General features: G+C 39.0%; 1 protein-coding gene across 4 annotated transcripts in view; it reads left to right on the plus strand.

The window, feature by feature from the left end:
- Positions 1-24,564, plus strand: part of HIBCH (3-hydroxyisobutyryl-CoA hydrolase) — a 109,937-nt gene that overhangs the window by 58,729 nt on the left and 26,644 nt on the right. For all 4 annotated transcript variants that reach the window (XM_060409636.1, XM_060409637.1, XM_004004498.6 and 1 more), the window contains one exon: positions 12,569-12,647. In XM_060409636.1, the coding sequence (XP_060265619.1) occupies positions 12,569-12,647 (79 nt within the window). The remainder of the gene's footprint in view (positions 1-12,568; positions 12,648-24,564) is intronic.

A 24,564-nucleotide genomic window follows, 5' to 3' on the forward strand; every position in this document is an offset into this window, starting at 1 on the left:
TGTCATCTTCACAGATAGTTTTACTTCCTTTCTGCTTTAGATCTTTTTATTTCTTTTTCTTGACTAATTGCTTGGACTAGACTTTCTATGGTGAATAAAAGTGATGAGAGTGTGCGTCCTTATCTTATTCCTGATCATAAGAGGAAAGGCTTTCATCTTTTCACTGTTGAGTATGATATTAGCTGTGGGCTTGCCATATATGGACTTTATTATGTTGAGGTACATTTCATCTATATTTAACTTGTTGAGGGTTTTTATCATAAAAGAATGTCGAATTTTGTCAAATGCTTTTTCTGCATCTATTGAGATGATCATGTGATTTTTATCCTTCATTTTGTCAATGTTGTATACCACGTTGATTGCATATGTTGAACCATTCTTGCATCTCAGGAATAAATCCTACTTGATCATGATATGTGGTTCTTTTATTGTTGAATTTGGTTTCCTGATGTTTTGTTTTTCACATGTGTGTTCATCAGGAATACTGTCCTGTAATTTTCTTTTCTTACAGTGTTTTTGTCTAATAAGAATGGTAGACATTTTTATTGCTAAGCCTGTTTGTGTAGATCAAGGTAACCTGATTTCAGACACATGAATCTGAGACAAGTATGCATTGAACTATGATTGTGCTTTATGGGCTTAGGGTGGAAGCAGTCAGTTGCAGGTATGATGGAACTAGACTTGAATGTACAAGGATAAAGGATGATCAGTCGGAGGCTAAAGGAACGTATTGCAGTGCATTTGCCCTGGGAAGTTAAAAGAACTGTATTGACAGGCAAAGCTGTCTTATGGAGAAAACAGTAAAGTATATTAAGAGAGGGAGAATAATCAGACAAAAAAGGATATGAGAAATTCCCTCGTGGTCCAGTGGTTAAGACTAGGTGCATTCACTGCCAGGACCCGAGTTTGATCCCTGCTCAGGGAACTAAAATCCCACAAGCTGCGTGGCATGGCCAAAAAAAGAGAAAAAGAGCCTTTTTAAAGAATGAAGATTGGTAACATGGCAGGATCTATGAAAGGAAGAATAGAGAGGAAATTTTCCTTGGATTTCTAAGTGTTTAGAATAAATTGTATATTCATTTTCATTTGTGTTCACTAATGAAATTTCTTCAAAGAGATGAAGATCTTTTTCTTGATAGAGAGGGTTAAGTTCCTACCCTCCCCCCATAGGATTCTCTCTACTTATATTTTGTTCTGCTATTTTAGGAAAGAGTAAAGATTGCTTTCATTTGCAGAATTTCTCATAATAGATTTTTAAGGTTATCTCATTTCTCAGCAAGCCTTTTTCGTAGGTAAGCATGGGGTTCTGTTTTTCAAGATATGATGGATTACCCTCTAACAAATGTTTCTCCATTGTTTAACCCCGTGTCACCCATTGTCTGTCTTATTAGATAGGGCCTTTCAGTCTGTCCTTTCCTCTGCTCTTTTCACCCTGGCTTTTAGCCCAGACATATCTGGTACAGAATTGGGGAGTGCTTCCATTTACTAACCAGGAACTTCGCTTTACTGCTTGGGGCTTGCCCTCTGCTCAATCTCTATCCTCATTTTAAGGTATTGATTTCTGGGAAGTAAGAGTTTTAACTTTCCATGAGTGTGGGTATTCTTGGCAACTTTTGTAAACTTACAGATTCTCAGATCTACAGATAATTCTTTTCCTTTTTCCTTGGCCATTCCCTGTGGTCCTAATGGTCAGGATTTTCGTTCATTTCCTTTTTAACTGTGAAAGTGTTAGTCACTCAGTCGTGTCCGACTCTTTGTGACACCATGGACTGTAGCCTGCCAGGATCCTCTGTCCATGGGATTCTCCAGGCAAGAATACTGGAGTGAGTTGCCATTCCCTTCTCCAGGGGATCTTCCTGACCCAGGGATCAAACCCTGTTCTCCCACATTGTGGGCAGACTCTTTACTGTCTGAGCCACCAGGGAAGCATACTAGGTTTTGGTCTGTGCCATTCTCATCCTGCCTCTATTTTACCCCCACGGTGCGGAGTTGGATGATTTGTGGTCTAGAGGGCTTTGTGCCTTATTGATGCTTCAGATTATTTCACAGAGAAGAAAGAGGTAGAGGAGCTCCACTTGCCAATAATATGAGCTCATTCTCCTAAGGTATATGGACACAGGAGGTTTAAGACTAACTAGAGGTTCATTTTGATTTTAGCCATAATGTGAGGTTGCTCTCAGCTGTTTGAATAACTAGCAAAAGTTACTGGATGTACTGGTTAGGCTCTGGGGATAAGATACTGAGCAAGATAAATCTGTTTTCTTTCCTTTTGGAGCTTACTGTCTTGTAGGTGGGTGTAAGGTGGTCTGGAAATACATGAGTACCAGCCTTAACTGTGTATGTATATGCAGGCACTTTAGTAATGGGGATGGTGTAGGGAAAGGATACTGGAGGAAGTTTTATTTAAGCTGAGACTTAAAGAAAAATCAACCAGGAACAAACAAGTTGGGATAGTAGAGAAATGTGATATAGTTGATGCAGGTGTGTTAAAAGGTTGCTGGAGTATAGAAGATAGTATGTAAGAAGACAATATTAATAGTATACGTGAAGCTGAGAAAATTCATGTTTGGGAAGAGTTAAGTGTGCCTAGATTTGAGACTGTGAAGGAGAAAGTGGTTCAGTTCTTTGGTTAGAGAGGAAGGCAAGAAGCCAGATCAGTCCTCTTATATAAGATATATTAAGTTTATCCTGATATCAAGAGGGAGAGCCATTTTTAAGTGCTTTTAGCCAGGGAAATGGCTTGAATGGTGAATTTTAGACAGAACTTTCTCATGGGAAGAACAGGTGTAGGGGGCATGGATAGGATCGGACGCAGAGATTATTCAGGAAGCTATTGCAGGGATCCAGGTGAGTGATTGTGGTGATGTTGAGCTAAGGTAGAGATAATGAAGGGGGAGAAAATTAGGTTTAAGGGAGATACTTAGGAGGAGACTTGTGGGATTCAGTGATGTATTGGGTGTGAGAGATAATGGGAAGAAAAAGGCAAGGATTAATTCCAGATTTTTAGACTGGGCAGTGGGATGAACAATGGACTATTTAAGATTTGGGAGGAAGTATGGCTGGGGAGTGGGTTGGAGAGAGAGTGAAGGGAGATGAATTTAATTTGGGCCTTGTTAGGTGTGAAATGCCTGTGGGCTTATCTGTGTGGGAGGGTGTTGTCTGAACCGCAGTGTTTCATCAGTTCTGCAGGTCTGGAGCTCAGGGTGAAAAGGCTATGGGCTTATCCGTGTGGGAGGGTGTTGTCTGAACAGCAGTGTTTCATCAGTTCTGCAGGTCTGGAGCTCAGGGTGCTGCCTAGGTAGGAAGTGTAACTTGAGGACTCAGGCACCGTATGCTTCATGTATGCTTCTGCAACATGAATTAAGTCATAAGTGATTGGCAATGGGAAAATGATATTAGGATAATGCAAAATTAGATTGGTTCAAGTGCAGTTTTCTTTTTTTCCCTAGGCAAGGAGAGATAGGATAGGCAGTAGATGTATAATCATCTAGTGGAGCTTCCCTGGTGGTTTAGACGGTAAAGAACCTGTCTGCAATGCGGGAGACCCGAGTTCGATCCCTGGGTCAGGGAAGATCCCCTGGAGAAGGAAGTGGCAACCCACTGCAATATTCTTGCCTGGAGAATTCCACAGACAGAGGAGCCTGGTGGGCTACAGTCCATAGGGTCTCAAAGAGATGGACACGACTTAGCAACCAACACTTCAGACAGGAAAAGACCACTTAAGTAGCTCAGTCATTGCACTGTGAACAGGAATTTTCTTGTCTGTATTTTAAGAAAAAAATAAAAACCCACAGAAACAAATGCCTGTAGCTCGGGGTGGGGGAACCTCCTCCATTAGGCGACCCCCCAATTTCTGGCACTTGGTGTGGCACTTGGTGTTTCGTGGCAGTTCCACTGGCTCATAGCTACACTTCAACCACTTTGTCTCAGTATCTGCCAGTCCTGCTCTGATTAAAGTATTGTCATTCTTTCCACTTCATTTTTGTGCATTTTAAATATTGCTGTGGCATTCTTTATTCATATTGAGCTGGCGGTCCTAATCAAGTCCTTGGGACCATTTATACTTCCTATTAGCACTCAGATTACAAAGCTGTGTAGGTTTTGAGCAGACTGCTGAAACTATTTTTCTTATAAGATCTGCCCAGTTTTGTAGAACCTGAGGATTTTTTCAGTAACTCATGTTATAGCAGAGATACTTGTATTGAAAATTTGTCAGTAGAAAAGATTGTGCAAGGAAATGTGACAAAATAGAGTGAGAGCCAAAATAAGTCCAGAATGGAATACAAACGTTTATTGGCCAGAGGCAGAACAAGGAGCCTATAAAAGACATTGAAAAAAGGGGAGCCCAGAAGATTGGGGCAAACCAGAAGGATGGACTTGTCCTGGAAACCTTCATGTTGGTTTCTGTACCCCCAGAAACCTTTGATGGTAAAGAACCATATTCCAGGTTCGTCTGGTAAATTTCATTCACCAGACTTAGAAGTCAGCTGTTTTCCAAGGATGGTTAGCAATGATATTCTTCGTCGTTGGTGTTTGGTCACCAAGTTCTGTCCAGCTCTTTTGCAGCCCTGTGGACTGTAGCCCGCCAGGCTCCTGCGTCCTGGGATTTTCCAGGCACGAATACTGGAGTGGGTTGCCATTTCCTTCTCCAGGAAGATACCCTGCATTGCAGGCAGATTGTTTACCATTGAGCCACCAGGCTGGCCCCAGTAATAGCCGGGGCACTCGTTAAGTTTGTAATTGTTTTCTAGGCTTTTTTGAAGAGAACTTAGAATGTGTTTTGTTTTTAAGAGAAAAACAGACCCTAAATTAAATACTTCCTATTCAAATTTAGATTCTTACTCCTTTGATATTTGTATCTTTCTTCCCATATATGTTGAATATCCTGTTTTTTTAAAAAATAACATTTATATGGCTGAGTCTCTCTGCTGTGCACCTGAAACTGTCACAACGTGGTTAATCAGCTATACTCCCAATATAAAATAAAAAGTTAAAAATAACGTTGTGACAAATTTGCTTTGTCTTAATGTGTGTAGTAGTTTCAGAATAACAATATCAACATTATTATGAAGAATAGTCACTTGAGATAATTGCTGTCTTTGCCTTATACCAATTTATTTTAGTAACTTAGCTTTTTCATATTTTCCCAGAGTATTTGATTCTCATGAAACAATTATTTATTTATGACTGTTATTTGGTAAACTCTGAACTCAAAAGATCAGAGAGGTGAAAGTCGCTCAGTCGTGTCCAATTCTTTGCGACCCCATGGATTATACAGTCCATGGAATTCTCCAGGCCAAAATACTAGAGTTACTTTTCTCTTCTTCTCCAAGGGATCTTCCCAACACAGGGTTCAAACGCAGGTCTCCCGCCTTGTGGGTAGATTCTTTACCAGCTGAGCCACAAGGGAAGCCCAAGAACACTGGAGTGAGTAGCCTATCCCTTCTCTAGGGGATCTTCCCAACCCAGGAATTGAACCGGGGTCTTCTGCATTGCAGGCAGATTGTTTACTGACTGAGCTATCAGGAAAGCCCTGTATCAGGCATACCAGAGAGTAGCTTTCAGGATGCTAATTAATATGGATATTAGTTAATGTTTTGTGGAGCTAGTAGAAATCTTTGGTAAATCTGAGGTCTATTAAGAGTTCCTCTATTATAATAGCCCTTCTTGTTTGAATATATAATATAAGGCAGTGGTTTCTTAGAGCCTCTCTTTTTGGCAAAGTCGCTCAGTCGTGTCTGACTCTTTGTGACCCCCATGGACTGTAGCCTACCAGGCTCCTCTGTCCATGGGATTTTCCAGGCAGTAGTACTGGAGTGAATTGCCATTTCCTTCTCCAGGGGATCTTCCTGACCCAGGGATCGAACCCCGGTCTCCCGCGTTGTAGGCAGACGCTTTACCGTCTGAGCCACCAGGGAAGTAAGCATCTGTTAAATATATAGGGGCTTCTCTTGTGGCTCAGACAATGAAGACTCTCCCTGGAATGCAGGAGACCTGAGTTTAACCCCTGGGTGGAAAAGATCCTCTGGAGGAGGAAATGGCCACCCACTCCAGTATTCTTGCCTGGAGAATCCCATGGACAGAGGAGCCTTGCAGGCTACAGTCCATGCAGTCACAAATACAGACGTTTAAATATAATATGTGATAATGCTATATTGGGAGAATGTGGTTATTGAGGTAAAAACCTTGAGTATGAATTTAGGAGGCATGTATAAGAGTTATTTCTAATTTATGTTTTAAAGTATGATGTACCAAATTCATATTTCTACTCCCTGGCTTTTTTATTGTGACATAATTGATGTATAATTTGTTTTAGATGTACAGCATAGTAGTTTGATGAATGTATATGTTGTAAAACAATGCTAATACTCATCGCTACACATACTTGAAAAAAATGTTTTTTTCTTTTGATGAAGACTTTTAAGATTTATTCTCTTGGCAACTTTCACATCTCTCTTTTTCTTTTAAACCAGAACTGTACCTCCAAAGATGTTAGACTGTTAATTCATAAATAAGTTAAATATTTCTACCTCAATTATTTGTTTCTGTTGAACATGTTTTGTCTAAACATAGCATGAACTATGTGCATCCAAAGCAGAATAAAAAAATGTGTTTGGTGCTAATCTCTGTAGTCTATCAGTATACATTAATGTTACATAATCAATATGTTAATATCACTAATATGCAGTATTAGCCTGTTAATATTAATGTGAGAAGTGTAATAAAAAGTCATTGTTTTTACTGTGTAGGCTGCTAATTTAAAGCGTGTGGACCTGAAGATACATTATGAAACTTATGATATTAACCTTCATACCATAGTGAGATAATGTGTGATGAAAAATCTATTTGAATTTCTAACAAAAATATCTAATTTCAAGACACCATTTATAACCGTGAATGATGTGAGAAGACTCCCTCGCATACTCTCTGATACTGTGACGCGCTGTTCATTCTGGACAGGCGCTTACTCATTCTCTCTGATCATAATTTAAATTCATGACTCTGTGTGTGAGCATGAGTCACATCACCCCATTGTATGCCTTTCTGACTTTGTTGTTTTCTTTACTGTGGGTGTTGGTGCTGGTTACTCTGGAACATTTATTTTTATTTTCATTTTGGTTAAAAGGACTGTTTTATTGTGAAACAACTGTCAAACTTACAGAAAAGTTGCAAAAGTAGTACAGAGAACTCTGATGGATCCTTCATCCACATTCCCTGTTATTTCCACAGTGGCTTTATTTTCTCTTCTCTCCGAAATGTGTCTAGTTTCTGGACCATTTGGGAGAATTGAAGACATGATAATCCTCTGTTTCTAAAGTATTCACTATGTATTGCCTTGGAATAAGGACACGAAAATCAGGAAATTTAATACTGAAATATCTGGAACATTTCTTTTTCAGCTACCAAACTAAATTGTTCTACATGTAGTTTGTTTGTTTTGTGTTGGGGGATTAATCTTGTCTTTAGTAGAAATTATGGAACAATTGACTGTATTAAATTAACTTTAAATACCTGTATAATTTTCAGTTTTTAAAAGTTAATATTGCTTTTTTGTCTAGAATAGCAATATTGAAATACAGAAGTGATGCTTATTTCTAAAGCATCAGATAAACCGATTTGCATTTTGAACGCTTTAATTCGGGGCTTCCATGGTGGCTCAGTGGTAAAGAATCCACCTGCCAATGTGAGAGATGCAGGTTTGATCCCTGGATTGAGAAGATACCCTGGAGAAGGAAATGGCAATCCAGTACTCCTGCATAGAAAATCAAAGGACACAGGAGCCTGACGGGCTGTAGTCCATGGGGTTGCAAAAGAGTTGGATACAACTTAGTGATTAAACAACAACAAAATTTTACTTTTTAAAGTAATTATAATGAAATCTTCTTTAAAAGCCTTAAAGCTATACCAGCCTTTCCCATCTATTAAACAGTCTGGAAACTCACCTAGCTACGTCTCTTAATTTAACAAAAGTGTTAGATTGCCTAAGTTTTGCCTTTAAGAATGTGAAACTTAAAGAAGGTTACAAGTTTGCCTACATTCATATATTCAGTTATTCATGCTTATCCACATTAGTATTCTCTATATGAGCTTATAACTATGGATCAGACTCATTTTACTTTATCTGCACAATGTTCATACAGTATTGCAGTTAAAATTATTTAATAATAATCCATCTAAAAAGCAATGTCAGAATGCTTGCAATATCATAATTGTAAGACCCAGAAAGATTAAATGTAAAATAATAGAAAAAGATACTATACCAATACAAAATAAAGCTAATAGTTATTTTTATATCAAATAAGGGGTGTGCTTGCATGTGTGCTAAGTCGCTTCTGTTGTTTCTGACTCTGCCACCCCATGGACTGCCACCCCACCGCCAGGCTCCCCAGTTCATGGAATTCTCCAGGCAAGAACACTGGAGTGGGTTGCCATGCCCTCCTCCAGGGGATCTTCCTGACCCAGGGATCGAGCCCACATCTCTTTTGTGTCCTATATTGGCAAATGGGTTCTTTACCACTAGTGCCACCTGGGAAGCCCCAAATAAGGTACATTTTATGGCAAAAACTTGTAATTAAGGACATTTCACAGTTATAAAAATAGGTATAACAAATCTAAATTTGTATGTCCTGTGAATCTTTCTATTGTGTATTTTTTCTATTAGGCTTTAGTCATATGGTCTTATGTTGGATTATTTCTAGTCAAGTGCTGGTTGTTTATGACTGAGTTATTTCTACTTCAGTATTATTTGAGCCCTAAGATATAATCTCCTGACCTTTGTATCTAGTAGTATTTCGGCTAAGGGCTGTAGCATCCCAGATCATCTCAATTTGGTCAGGAATGAGAGGCTTTGAAGCTGATCTTCACTTCACGTGAAGGATTATTTAAATCCAGGCCACGGTAACTCATAATGTGTAATGTTTGGGGGCTCAATTCAGCAAGGCCTAAATTTCAGTTCTTGTTCTCTCAGCAGGTAAGACTTAGTTCAGTTCATTGAAAATTGTTCAGCCTTTCTCCTTAAGATCAGTGAGATCACATTCTGAAAGTAATCTTACTGATTATAATCAACTATAGAAAGATATTTTATAAATATTGTATAAAACTGTTTCTAGCAATGAAGCAGAACAGAATTACTTAATGAGTTTTGTAACATATGACACTGAGAAACAGTGGAACAAGCCTCTGCCTCTTTGAGATAACTACTGGTGTGATATTTTCAAACATTTAGAAATGTGTGGTCTTTCAAAAAACTGGAAAGTCCTTAAAGGAGAAATAGACAAAATCACAATCCTAGGAGAAGTTTTAAACATACTAATTTCAATAACAGATGAAACAGACATAAACAGTATATATATGTATGTACGTGATCATTTTACATGCACACACATGATTTGAACATTGTTCAGTAAACTTGATCCAGTTAATATGTAATCAATAATTTTCATGTTCATTTCATATGTGCATGGAGCATTTACCAAAATTGGCCATAGAATTAGTCTCAGCATATTTCAAAGGATTAATCTGACAGGCTGTTCTCTGGTCCCAAAGGAATTAAGCTAGTTTTCGATAACAAGTGAAAGTGTTAGTCTCTCAGTTATATAAGACTCTCTGCAACCCCTTGGACTATAGCTCACCAGGCTACTCTGTCCATAGAATTCTGCAGGCAAGAACAAGCCCTGAGTGGGCCTTAGAAAGCATTGCTACAAACAAAGCTAGTGGAGGTGGTGGAATTCCAGCTGAGCTTTCAAATCCTAAAAAAATGATGCTATGAAAGTGCACTCAATATGCCAGCAAATTTGGAAAACTCAGCAGCGGCCACAGGACTGGAAAAGGTCAGTTTTCATTCCAATCCCAAAGAAAGGCAATGCCAAAGAATGCTCAAACTACCGCACAATTGGACTCATCTCACACACTAATAAAGTAATGCTCAAAATTCTCCAAGCTAGGTTTCAACAGTACATGAACAGAGAATTTCCAGATGTTCAAGCTGTATTTAGAAAAGGCAGAGGAACCAGAGATCAAATTGTCAACATCTGTTGGATCATCGGAAGAGCAAGAGAATTCCAGAAAAACATCTCCTTTGCTTTATTGACTATGCCAAAGCCTTTGACTGTGTGGATCACAACAAACTGTGGAAAATTCTTAAAGAGATGGGAATACTGGAGCACCTTACCTGCCTCCTGAGGAATCTGTATGCAGGTCAAGAAGCAACAGTTAGAACCGGACATGAAACAACGAACTGGTTCAAAATTGGGGAAGGAAAACGTCAAGGCTGTATATTGTCACCCTGCTTATTTAAGTTATATGCAGAGTACATCATATGAAATGCTGGGCTGGATGACTCACAAGCTGGAGTCAGGATTGTGGGGAGAAATATGAATAACCTCAGATATTCAGATGATATCACCCTCATGGCAGAAAGTTAAGAGGAACTAAAGAGTCCCTTTATGAGGGTGAAAGTGGAGAGTGAAAAACCTGGCTTAAAACTCTATGTTCAGGAAACTAAGATCATGGCGTCTAGTCCCATCACTTCATGGGAAATAGATGGGGAGAGAATGGAAATAGTGACAGACTTTATTTTCTTGGGTTCCAGAATCACTGCAGATGGTGACTACAGCCATGAAATTAAAAGACCCTTGCTCCTTGGAAGAAAAGCTATGACAAACCTACACAGCATATTGAAAAGCAGAGACTTCACTTTGTCGACAAAGGTCCGTATAGTCAAAGCTGTGTTTTTTCCAGTAGTCATGTATGGATGTGAGAGTTGGACCGTAAAGAAAGCTGAGCACCAAAGAATTGATGCTTTCGAACTGTGGTGCTGGAGAAGACTCTTGAAAATCCCTCGGACAGCAAGGAGATCAAACCAGTAAATCCTAAAGGAAATCAGTCCTGAATATTCATTGGGAGGACTGATGCTGAAGCTGAAGCTCCAACACTTTGGTCACCTGATGCGAAGAGCTGACTCATTCAAAAAGACCTGATGCTGGGAAAGATTGAGGGCAGAGGAGAAGGGGATGACAGAAGATGAGATGGTTGGATGGCATTATCAACTTAATGAACATGAGTTTGAACAAACCCTGGGAGATAGTGAAGGACAGGGAAGCCTGACGTGCTGCAGTCCATGGGGTTGCAAAGAGCTGGACAAGACTGAGCAACTGAATGACAACAAAAACATTGTGATAAACAAAAGTGCAGAGTAGAATGTGAGGCAAAGGTTCTTACTGCTGCTGCTAAGTCGCTTCAGTCGTGTCCGACTCTGTGCGGCCCCATAGATGGCAGCCTACCAGGCTTCCCTGTCCCTGGGATTCTCCAGGCAAGAACACTGGAGTGGGTTGCCATTTCCTTCTCCAGTGCATGAAAGTGAAAAGTCAAAGTGAAGTCGCTCAGTCATGTCCGACTCTTAGCGACCCCAGGGACTGCACCCCACCAGGCTCCTCCGTCTGTGGGATTTTCCAGGCAAGAGTACTGGAGTGGGGTGCCGTGCTTACAATAATACAAAAAATTATTAATAAAACTAGTGCATATGTGCGTGCCAGTTCGTTTCACTCATGTCCAACTCTTTGTGACCGCATGAACTGTAGCCTGCCAGGCTCCACTCTCCATGGAGTTCTCCAGGCCAGAATACTGGAGTGGGTAGCTGTTCCCTTCCTTCAGGGCATTTCCCAAGCCAGGGATCGAACCCAGGTCTCCCACACTGCAGGCAGATACTTTACCATCTGAGCCACCAGCGAAGCCAGAGATAGAATTCACTGGTTCAAAAGGATTAAGAATGAGTAGATGTTTTGAATACTGTGAAAAGAACATAACATAGGAAATGTATGTCACAATGTGAGCATTGATACAAACTTGGATTCTTTGTAATCACATGTATACCTCTTATTTTATTCAAATATGTCTGTTTATTCCAGAGATGTCTCTTAAGTTTGTCCTTTTCAGTGTATTTATCAAATCAGAAAAGAATTTCAGCCAAATCTTCTTATTTTGTAAAACTTTTGCTTACTAACCAATTTTAAGAGTTAAACGGTTCCTAAGTGGTATGTCTGAGAAAATTGTTGCTAATTTTATTTGATGGAATAATGTGAATAAATAAAATGTGTGAGTATGCTATTTAAGGCCACTGAAATTTTCTAGAATAGCTTGGTTATGCTTTTTCGATGATCTGTCCTACTGAGAACAGCCAGTGGTTCTGGGAATAGTCAGTACTCTGTAATGCTGAGTCTAGTTTGAAATGAGAAGGAACTGGGGGAGAGGATATGAAGCAGAAGATAGGACGCTGATGAAAGGTGGCTTGCTGCTAAAACAAATCTGTTCCATATATCAGGGATACCCATGTATCTTTTTGCTTAGTAAGTTCTGAAATTGTGCGGTTTAGGTTTTCCTTCTCATCTGTCTCCTGAAATTTCCTTTAAAGATATGCTTTATGAGGAGTTATATCTAATACCTATTACGTATATCTTTATATATAATATATAGGGATAATTTACTTGGCTTTTAATGTTTATAAATGTGAGAGTTTAATTTTTTTTTTACCCCCACATTATTTTTAAGTAATTTTTTGCCTTTTTCCTAGGGAGTCGGTGTCTCAGTTCATGGGCAATTCCGAGTGGCTACCGAAAAGTCTGTTTTTGCGATGCCAGAAACAGCAATAGGTAAACTAAAACAAAAACCACCACAATAATTACTTTTAGAATGATCATATTTTGATACTTTTCAAATTATGTTGTTATTAAAGGAATTGATGGAATTTTGTGTGAGCTACAGCAAAGAAAGAACTTTTAAAGCAAAATTATTATAGGAAGATACCTGAGAATTTATATTAGCTCATAGGTTTATCTGAAAACACAAAAGCAAGCATATTTAACTGGAAACACTAGCACATTGTAGTTGATTTTATTTATTTATTCTTATTGAAGTGTAGTTGATTTACAGTGCTGTGCTAAGTTCTGCTGTACATATATTTAATTTTAGATAAAAAATTATTAGAGGAAATATTCTTACATTCAGATCTAGTCTCAATTTGGAATAAACTTTTTATGTGGTGTGAGGTGTGGGTCAAAGGTAAAGATCAAAGTTTAGGTTAAAGGTATAGATCAAAGTTAATTATTTGCTTATGGAGATTAAAGCATTCCCACATTATTTTTTGGAAAAAGCTGCTGTTTCTCCACTGATTGCCTTTATGCCTTTGTAAGTGCCGATCATGGGGCCAATGCCCTGCTGTTTTGATTACTGTTGCTTTACAGTAAGTCCTGATCAAGTAATGATAATCCTCTAATTTTGTTCTGTTTTTTCCCCTCGCAAATTGTTTTGGCTATACAGATCATTTGTATTTCTATATGAATTTTAGAGTTGTCAGGCGAGTGTATTCTCCTCGGTTCTGTCTCATCACAACAAAGACTTGGAGTGACGGACATTAAAGCCCTTGGCGCGTCACAGCTCTTGGGTCTTGAACAGACCGTGTTATTGCTCTTAGACAGATCAGTGTTACAGCTCTGTGTTACAGCTCTATTTTATTTAGAAAATAGCAGGAAAATCCATCCTCGAGGCATGAGGGCATGCCGACCGGAAGACGCGAAGAGAAGAGAGTGGGGGAACGCGTCAGTGCGCGGGAGAGAGACCGGGCCCTTTGGCTCCTCTTTTTATATGTTTTTCCTCCCCCGGGTCTGTGCTATGTAAACTAGGCTAGCCAGGACTGCTGTTTGTCCTACCCGAGGCCCTCACTCTGGTCCTCGGACCTTCCTTTGACCTTCCTTTGTTCTATTTTCGTGGGCTTCTCCCTTCCTTGTCTTTAGGCCACCGCCATTTTGGACTCCTGTTTCGTATTCTAACTACCTAACAGAGTGATTTTGTAAGTTTCAACAAGAAAACATATTAGAATTTTTATTTGGCTTGTCTATGATCTATCAATTTAGGGAGAGTTGACATCTTAACAATATTGAGTCTTTAAACTTGTGAGCAAGGTATATCTTTCCATTTATTTAGGTCTTCTTTAATTTCTTGAAGCCAAATTTTGTAGTTTTCAATTTCTTATACATCCTTTGTCAGATTCTTCCTTAAGAATTTAATATTGTTCAATGATATTATAAATGATATTAAAAAATCTAGTTCTGATTGTTAGTTATTAGAAATTGACTTTTGTACTTTGTATCCTGGGAGAAGGAAAAGGCAGCCCACTCCAATATTCTTGTCTAGAGAATCCCCATGGACAGAGGCGCCTGGAAGGCTCCAGTCCATGAGGCCGCAAGAGTCAGACACGACTTCGCGACTATATCACCACTACCACCTTCATATCCTGCAGTGATACATTCACTTATTATTCTAGTAGATGTTTTGTAGATTGAATTGGAGTTTCTAAACATAGTTATGTTCTTTACAAGTAAAGTATGTTTTACTTTTTTTCTTTCCCATCTGAATACTTTATTTTTTCTTGTCTAATTCTGCTAGGTAGAACCTCCAATACAGTGTTGAACAGATATGTTGAGAGTGGACCTTCAAACATTCAGTCTACACCAATTAAGTATAATGTTAGGTATAGGTTTTTCATAGATGCCCTTTATGGAGGATGAGGAACTTTCCTTCTATTGCTTGATTTCTGGGGGATTTTATTAGGAACGGATTTTAGATTTTGTCTTTTTTTTCCCTGCATCTGTTCATATGACCACTGGTTTTGTTTTTGTTTTTTTAGTTTTTAGTTTTTGGTTTTTCTTTTTTAGTTTATTGTTAATGATGAATTACTTGATTGTTTTTTCAACATTAAACTAACTCTGCATGCTGGAATAAATCTCACTCTAGTATGTTGTATTCTACTTTTTATATGTTGTTGGGTTTGGTTCACTGAAATTTTACTTGGAATTTCTGCATCTGTGTTCATGAGGTATATTGGTCTGTAGTTTTCTAGCAATATCCTTGCTTCATTTTGATGCAGGATAATGCTGGCTTCATTTCTTGAAAAGTTTTTGTAGAATTGGTTCTGTTTATTTTTTTCCCCCACTGGTTTGGTAGAATTCACCAGTGAAACCATCTAGGCTTGGCGTTTCCTTCTGTAGGCCTGGTAAGGTTTTTAGCTCAAATTAAAATCTTTAATAGACATAGAATTTTCAAGTTGTCTATTTCTTCTTACACAAGATTTGGTCATTTGAGTCTTTTAAAAAGTTTGTCCATTTACTAGCCTAAAGTTAATTTCCTTATTATCTTTTCAGTATCTGTAGAACCAATATCTGGGTCTCTCATTCTTGATATTAGTAATTGTGTCTTCTATTTTTTTCTGATCAATCTAATTAGCATTTTGTTAACTTTATTGATCTCAACCTTTTTTTTTTTTTGGTTTTATTTATTTTCTATTTTATTGATTTCTGCTCTGATATTTATTACTTCTTTCTACTTTCAGTTTTACCTCTTTCTCTAGTCCCCTAAGGTTAAACCTGAGGTCAGGTATAGAATTCTGTTCTGACGTTTAAATGTGATCTTACCCTTATCTTGGTTCCTCTGTGGGGTTTTTTTTCCTTTCTATGGCTGCTCTTAAAATTTTCTATTGGTCATTTGATGGTGCTGTACCTTTGTGTAGCTTTCTTCATGTTTCTTATGTTTGTGTGTGTGTGTTTTTTCATGCTTGCGTTTGTCTAGTTATATTTATAGTTTTTATCAGATTTGGAAATTTTGACATTATTTCTTCAAATATTTTTGTGTTCCACCGCTTCCTTTTCAGGAACTCCATTTAAACTTTTATTAGGCTCACTCATGCATTGTTCATTTTTAAAAATTTTCTTTTTTTCACCTTGTTGTTTGCTAAGTCGTGATACTTGCTATTGCTATATCTTCAAGTTCACTAATCCTTTCTTTTACAAAGTTAAAATTGCTCTTAATCCCATTTAGATATTTTTTTTAGCTTATACATTCATCTTAGTTTTCATCTGTAGTACTATCATGTGGGCATTTTTTGTTTTTAGCTTTTTGAACGTAAGGTATATGTATATTATAACTGTGTTGATCTCCTTGTTTGCTAATTCTCATGTATATGTCAGTTCTGAGTCAATTTTGATTGTTATATCATGTCATTATGGGTAACATCTTCCTAGTTTTAGATACCTGTTATTTTTTTATTGGATTCTAGACATTGTAAGCTTTATTTTGTTGGGTGCTGGCTACTTTTGTATAGATGATTCCTAACTTATGATGGTCTGACTTATGACTTTACAATGGTGCAAAAGCAATATACATGTAGTAGAAACTGTTCTTTGAATTTTGACCTTTTCCTTGGCTGGCCGTATCTGGTTCCATACTTTTGTGATGCTGGGCAGTAGCAGTGAACCATACCTCTTAGGCAGTCATCTAATCACTAAGATAAATATCTGGTACTTAGAACCGTTTTTTCACTTTCAGTGTAATATTCAATAAAATTATATGAGATATTCAATCAGTTCAGTTCAGTCGCTCAGTCATGTCCAACTCTTTGCGACCCATGAATCACAGTACACCAGGCCTCCCTGTCCATCACCAAATCCTGGAGTTCACCCAAACTGACGTGCATCGAGTCGGTGATGCCATCCAGCCATCTTATCCTCTGAGATATTCAATATTTTATTATAAAATAAGCCTTGTGTTAGATGATTTTGCCCAACTGTAGGCTAATGTAAGTGTTCTGAGCACACTTAAGGTAGGCTAGGCTAAGCTATGATTTTTTGATAGATTGGGTATATTAAGTGGGTTGGCTTATGGTATTTTCAATTTATGCTGGATTTATCAGAATGTAACCCTTACACACAACCCCAATGTAAGTTGAGGAAGATCTGCATTCTTGTAAATGTTCTTTACTTTGCTTCTGGAATGAGGTTAAGTTACTTGGAAATAGTTTGTTCAAGTCTTTTAGGTTTTTCGTTTTTGTTTGTTTTTAATGTAGGATTGGAGCAGTGCTCAGACTAGGGCTAATTATTTCCTGCTACTAAGAAGTAAGACCCTTCTTTGGATTCTACTCAGTGCCTCCATGAATCCTGAGCTGTCATGGTCTGGTTGGTGGGAACAGGTACTGTTCTCAGCCCTGTGTAGGTTCCCAGTACCGTTCTCTGTAATTCTTGCCTGTGGTTCTTTCCTTAACCTCACAGTTTCTTCATTGAACACATGTATTTGTCAGTACCAAGCTGGGGACTTACGGGAGACACTCTGCTGATCGCCAGTGTTTTCTCTCTGTGCCGCTCTCTCCTCTCTGGTACTCTGTTCTGGGAATTCTTTCTGCCTCTGTCTCCCTGAACTTTTAGCTTAATTCCCCTCAAATCTAGGACTGTTTTGGGCCTGGACAGTCTCTCCAGGCATTAAGATGGAGCTTTTGTGGGGCTTGTTGTATAGTCTCTTCATTGCGTCTGACTCTTTGAGACCCCATAGACTGTAGCCTGCCAGGCTCCTCTGTCCATGGGATTTCCCAGGCAGGAATACTGGAGTGGGTTACCATTTCCTTCTCTAGGGGATCTTCCAGACCCAGGGATCAAACCCGTGTCTCCTGCATTAACAGGTGGGTTCTTTACTACTGAGCCACCAAGGAAGCTTTTAAGTAGGGTTTACCTCATTTGTTTTCAGATATTCAGACATCACTTTCCTTTACTGCTTGGTGGTCCAGTATGTTGAAAACTTATTTCATATACTGCAGTTGTTTTTCTATACTTATTTTAGGCGAAGAGTAAATTCTGTTCCTTTTACTCCATCTTACTCAAAGTGTAATTCTCCTGAATGGCTATTTTAGCTTTATTTCAGTTCATTTCAGTCACTGAATTCTGTCTGACCCTTTGGAGCATGCCATAAACTGCAGCATGCCAAGCTTCCCTGTCCATAACCAACTCCCGGAGCTTACTCAAACTCATGTCCATAGAGTTGGTGATGCCATCCAACTATCTCATCTTCTGTTGTCCCCTTCTCCTCCTGCCCTCAATCTTTCCCAGCATCAGGGTCTTTTCAAATGAGTCAGTTCTTCACATCAGGTGGCCAAAGTATTGGAGCTTCAGCTTCAACATCAGTCCTTCCAATGAATATTTAAGACTGATTTCCTTTAGGATGGACTGTTTGGATCTCCTTGCAATCCAAGTTATTCTCGAGTCTTCTCCAACACCACAGTTCAAAAGCATCAATTTTTCGGCACTCAGCATTCTTTATAGTCTAACTCTCACATCCATACATGACTACCATAGCTATGGAAAAACCATAGCTTTGACTAGACAGACCTTTGTTGGCAAAGTAATGTCTCTGCTTTTTAATATGCTGTCTAGGTTGGTCATAACGTATCTTCCAAGGAGTAAGCATCTTTTAAGTTCATGGCTGCAGTCACCATCTGCAGTGATTTTAGAGCCCAAGAAAATAAAGTATCTCACTGCTTCCATTATTGCCCATCTATTTGCCACAAAGTGATGGGACTGGATGCCATGATCTTAGTTTTCTGAATGTTGAGCTTTAAGCCAAGTTTTTCACTCTCCTCTTTCAACTTTCATCAAGAGGCTCTTTAGTTCTTCTTCACTTTCTGCCATAAGGGTGGTGTCATCTGCATATCTGAGGTTATTGATATTTCTCCTGGCAATCTTGATTCCAGCTTGTGCTTCCTACAGCCCAGCATTTCTCATGATGTACTCTGCATATCAGTTAAATAAGCAGGGTCACAATATACAGCCTTAACGTATTCCTTTCCTGATTTGGAACCAGTCCATTTTTCCATGTCCAGTTCTAACTGTTGCTTCCTGACCTGCATACAGATTTCTCAAGAGGCAGGTCAGGTGGTCTGGTATCCCCATCTCTTTCAGAATTTTCTGGTTTGTTGTGATCTGCAGTCAAAGGCTTTGGCATAGTCAATGAAATAGAAGTAGATGTTTTTCTGGAACTCTCTTGCTTTTTTGATGATCCAACGGATGTTGGCAATTTGATCTCTGGTTCCTCTGCCTTTTCTAAATCCAGCTTGAACATCTGGAAGTTTACAGTTCATGTACTGTTGAAGCCTGGCTTGGAGAATTTTGAGCATTACTTTGCTAGTGTGTGAGATGAGTGCAATTGTGTGGTAATTTGAGCATTTTTTGGCATTGCCTTTCTTTGGGATTGGAATGAAAACAGACCTTTTCCAGTCCTGTGGCCACTGCTGAGTTTTCCAAATTTGCTGGCATATTGAGTGCAGCACTTTCACAGCATCATCTTTTAGGATTTGAAATAGCTCATTTGGAATTCCATCACTTCCACTAGCTTTGTTCATAGTGATGCTTCATAAGGCCCACTTGACTTTGCATTCCAGGATGTCTGGCTCTAGGTGAGTGATCCTGGTTATATGGGTCATGAAGATCTTTTTTGTATAGTTCTTCTGTGTATTCTTGCTACCTCTTCTATTCTGCTTCTGTTAGGTCCATAACCATTTCTGTCCTTTATTGTGCCCATCTTTGCATGAAATGTTCCCTTGGTATCTGTAATTTTCTTGAAGAGATCCGTAGTCTTTCCCATTGTATTTCCTCTATTTCTTTGTATTGATCACTGAGGAAGGCTTTCTTATCTCTCCTTGCTATTCTTTGAAACTTTGCCTTCAGATGGATATATCTTTCCTTTTCTTCTTTGCCTTTTGCGTCTTTTCTTTTCTCAGCTTTTTGTAAGGCCTCCTCAGACAACCATTTTACCTTTTAGCATTTCTTTTTCTTGGGGATGATCTTGATCACTGCCTCCTGTACAAGGTCACAAACCTCCATCCATAGTTCTTCAGACACTCTGTCTATCAGATCTAATCCCTTGACTCTATTGTTACTTCCACTGTATAATTGTAAAGGATTTGTTTTAAGTCATAACCAAATGGTCTGTTTTAGCTTAGATGATTAAAGAAGTTGTCCACGGAGATGTCTTTAAGCTGAGATTTGAATGACAGGAAGCAAGCAGCTATATTAATATCTTTTATAACAGAACACTGTGCATTAAGAAAAGTTAGTCTAAAGCAAGAATGAAGCCTTACTGTATTTGTTCAAGAAACCAAATAGCGTCTGCTGTCTGAATCGGGGGCAGAGTGATACACTGTGCTCTTCCAGAGCTACACAGGCAACGCAGGTGAAGAGTTTGGATTTAAAGGTAAATGTTATGGGAAACTGTGGGAGGGTTTAAAGCAGAGAGTGATGTCATCTGGTATACATTCTGATACATTCTGACTGCTTTAAGGAAAATGGATTGTATGTATGCAAGAGTAATGGCAGAGAGGCTTGTTAGAAGGTTATTACATTAATCTAGAAGGAAATGGCAGCCCACTCCAGTGTTCTTGCCTGGAGAATCCCAGGGACGGGGGAGCCTGGTAGGCTGCCGTCTATGGGGTCGCACAGAGTAGGACATGACTGAAGTGACTTAGCAGCAGCAGCAGCAGCAGAGCTCTGTTGTCTAATACTGTAGCTACTAATCACATATGACTATTTAATTTAAATAAATTCAGTTCCTCAGTTGCTAGCCACATTGCAAGTATTTAATAGCCATATCTAGTGGCAGCATAGATTATAGAGCATTTTTATCATCAAAGAAAATTCTATTGAGCAGCACAAGTCTAGAGAGAGATAATTTTAGGCTTGGAGTGATAAGAAGCTGTAAAATTGGAATAGAGAGGATATATTTGGAAAATGTTTTGGAGTTAACTTGTGATGTAGTGAATCAGGAATAACTCCAAGGTGTTTAGCTAGTGCTGCTAGATAGCTATAAGGCCACTAGAGAAGGAGCAGTGTGGTTGGAGGAATGTGACTCAAGGCTTGTGTTTGCCGTGTTATGTCTGGGATGTTTATTATCTATGTGGTTAAATGCAGATATGATAGTTCATATCTAGGAGAAAAAACCATAACTAGATAGATAGATTTGGGTCTGTATTGGGCTACCATAGCAAAATACCAAGACTGGGTAGCTTAAACAACATTTATTTCTCCCACTTATTCTTCCCGCTGGAAGCGGGAAGTCCTGTATCAAAGTATTGGTAGGTTTGGTTTCACCCAAGGCCTCTCTCCTAGACTTGTAGAGAGCTGCCTCTCTCTGTGTCCTCACATGGCCTTTTGTCTTGGAGTCTTTCCTCTTCTTATAAAGACACCAGTCCTATTAGATAAAGCCCCACCCTTAAAACCTCATTTAATCTTCAGTTCTGTTCAGTTCAATTCAGTTGCTCAGTCGTGTCCAACTCTTTGCAACCCCATGAATTGCAGCATGCCAGGCCTCCCTGTCCATCACCATCTCCCGAAGTTTACTCAAACCCATGTCCATTGAGTCGGTGATGCCATCCAGCCATCTCATCCTCTGTCGCTCCCTTCTCCTCCTGCCCCCAGTCCCTCCCAGCATCAGAGTCTTTTCCAATGAGTCAACTCTTCGCATGAGGTGGCCAAAGTACTGGAGTTTCAGCTTTAGCATCATTCCTTCCAAAGAACACCCAGGGCTGATCTCCTTCAGAATGGATTGGTTGGATCTCCTTGCAGTCCAAGGGACTCTGAAGAGTCTTCTCCAATACCACAGTTCCAAAGCATCAATTCTTCGGCACTCAGCTTTCTTTACAGTCCAACTCTCACATCCATACATGACCACAGGAGAAACCATAGCCTTGACTAGATGGACCTTAGTCGGCAAAGTAATGTCGCTGCTTTTGGATATGCTATCTAGGTTGGTCATAACTTTCCTTCCAAGGAGTAAGCGTCTTTTAATCTCATGGCTGCAATCCCCATCTGCAGTGATTTTGGAGCCCCCTAAAATAAAGTCTGACACTGTTTCTACTGTTTCCCCATCTATTTGCCATGAAGTGATGGGACCAGATGCCATGATCTTCGTTTTCTGAATGTTGGGCTTTAAGCCAACTTTTTCACTCTCCTCTTTTCATTTTCATCAAGAGGCTTTTTAGTTCCTCTTCACTTTCTGCCATAAGGGTGGTGTCATCTGCGTATCTGAGGTTATTGATATTTCTCCTGGCAATCTTGATTCCAGTTTGTATTTCTTCCAGCCCAGCGTTTCTCATGATGTACTCTGCATAGAAGTTAAATAAGCAGGGTGACAATATACAGCCTTGACGTACTCCTTTTCCTATTTGGAACCAGTCCATTTTTCCGTGTCCAGTTCTAACTGTTGCTTCCTGACCTGCATATAGATTTTTCAAGAGGCAGGTCAGGTGGTCTGTATTCCCATCTCTTGAAGAATTTTCCACAGTTGATTGTGATCCACACAGTCAAAGACTTTGGCATAGTCAATAAAGCAGAAACAGTAGTTTTTCTGGAACTCTCTTGCTTTTTCGATGATCCAGCGGATGTTGGCAATTTGATCTCTGGTTCCTCTGCCTTTTCTAAAACCAGCTTGAACATCAGGAAGTTCACAGTTCACGTATTGCTGAAGCCTGGCTTGGAGAATTTTGAGCATTACTTTACTGGCGTGTGAGATGAGTGCAGTTGTGCAGTAGTTTGAGCATTCTTTAATCTTAGTTACCTCTTTAGAGTCCGCTTTTCCAAATTGTCACATTGTGGGGCTAGGACTTCAGCTTAAGATTTTGGGACACAATCTGGGATAAAATTCGATATTATCTAAAGCTTCAGAGCTAAGGAAACGTGTGTAGTGGGGAGCGGATCGTCTAAGATGAGGCCGAGGTACAGCAGCATGTGCAGGCCCAAGGGAAGTGAAGCCAGCAGAGGCACTGGAAGGAAGCAGCCACTGAGGCAAGGGGCGAAGGGAGAACGTGGGTCTCTGGAACAGATGAAAGTGCTGCAGGACAGAGGTGTTTTTGCTTCGACAGAGTGCTCTGAAGTTCAGGGTAAGTAGGAATGAACATTGAGGAACAGAAAGATGGCCAAAATGCCTGGGGTATAGTGAGTGAGTGGTAAGAGATGTAATTGAGAAAGTGATAAGGGGTCTTGAAGACGGATAAAGGTGTTAGTTTTAACCTAAAAGAAATGGGCAGTCATGGAAGACTTTTAAGCAATAGAATGCAAGACTCATCAAAATTTGCATTATGAAGATAATTTTAAAAATTCAATCAGACAAGAGCATTAAAAAAAGATTTTTGTTATTAAAAAGATCACTGGCTGTTGTGTAGAGAACTGTCTAGAGGAGGAAGCGACATCATAGTTGTTGATGGAGGGTTAAGGGGGTGGTACAGGAGGAGGTTTGAGTCTGGATAGTTGTACCCTTTATTGGGGTGGGTGATCCTGGATGACAGTGTTGGCGGGGGTGGGCAGGGGTTATGAATTCAACTTTAGACCTATGTTGTTTGAGATGTTAAGAGATATTTCTATTTACAGTAACATGCCACTGATGCTAGGAACTTTTTGGCAAGTGGACCTGGAAAGAATTTGAATACTTGTATTTTTATCTCAGCTTAATTAATTGAAGCAATTTTGAAATAGATAGCTTTTAAACCTAGAGAGTCAAACTTGTTTAGGAAGCTCTTAAACACCAAAAAGTAGTATATTGACAGATATTTTCATATCTGCTGTTTTTAGTTGTTGCCAGTAGAGAGAATAAGGGAATTTTTAAAATACTCATGATTAAGAAAAGAATAGGTGCAAGTTCTGTTGATTCAGTATAAACTTGTTCATTTACTCGAACTAATGGTTATCACATCACTTTAAGTACCTTGAATATTAGATATTTGACTGTTTAGAAATTGATTAAATGGTAATAATAATTTATCACATAATAGCCACAGGTTACATTTTTTTCTGTGCTAATCGTTTGGACAGGAAATATTTGTTTTCAGTCTTTACCTACATTGGAGATTCTTAAAAAGTAGTAGTTGAGATAAGAAATTTAGGTAATATTTATCAAGTACTTACATGTAAAACACTGTGTCATCAAATCCTTTATTGTCTTCTATAGAAATGAAACATGAAAAGTTTGAAGTATGGTACTGGCACAAAGACAGACATATAGATCAATGGAACAAAATAGAAAGCCCAGAGATAAATCCACACACCTATGGACAGCTTATCTTTGACAAAGGAGGCAAGAATATACAGTGGAGTAAAAACAATCTCTTTAACAAGTGGTGCTGGGAAAACTGGTCAACCACTTGTAAAAGAATGAAACTACATCACTTTCTAACACCGCACACAAAAATAAACTCAAAATGGATTAAAGATCTAAATGTAAGACCAGAAACTATAAAACTCCTAGAGGAGAATATAGGCAAAGCACTCTCCGACATAAATCACAGCAGGATCCTCTATGACCCACCTCCCAGAATACTGGAAATAAAAGCAAAAATAAACAAATGGGATCTAATTAAAGTTAAAAGCTTCTGCACAACAAAGGAAAATATAAGCAAGGTGAAGAGACAGCCTTCTGAATGGGAGAAAATAATAGCAAATGAAGCAACTGACAAACAACTAATCTCAAAAATATACAAGCAACTCCTGCAGCTCAATTCCAAAAAAATAAACGACCCAATCAAAAAATGGGCCAAAGAACTAAATAGACATTTCTCCAAAGAAAACATACGGATGGCTAACAAACACATGAAAAGATGCTCAACATCACTCATTATTAGAGAAATGCAAATCAAAACCACAATGAGGTACCACTTCACACCAGTCAGAATGTCTGCGATCCAAAAATCTGCAAGCAATAAATGCTGGA

Source organism: Ovis aries, chromosome 2 (genome assembly GCF_016772045.2).
Source record: "Ovis aries strain OAR_USU_Benz2616 breed Rambouillet chromosome 2, ARS-UI_Ramb_v3.0, whole genome shotgun sequence".
Lineage (NCBI taxonomy): Eukaryota > Metazoa > Chordata > Mammalia > Artiodactyla > Bovidae > Ovis > Ovis aries.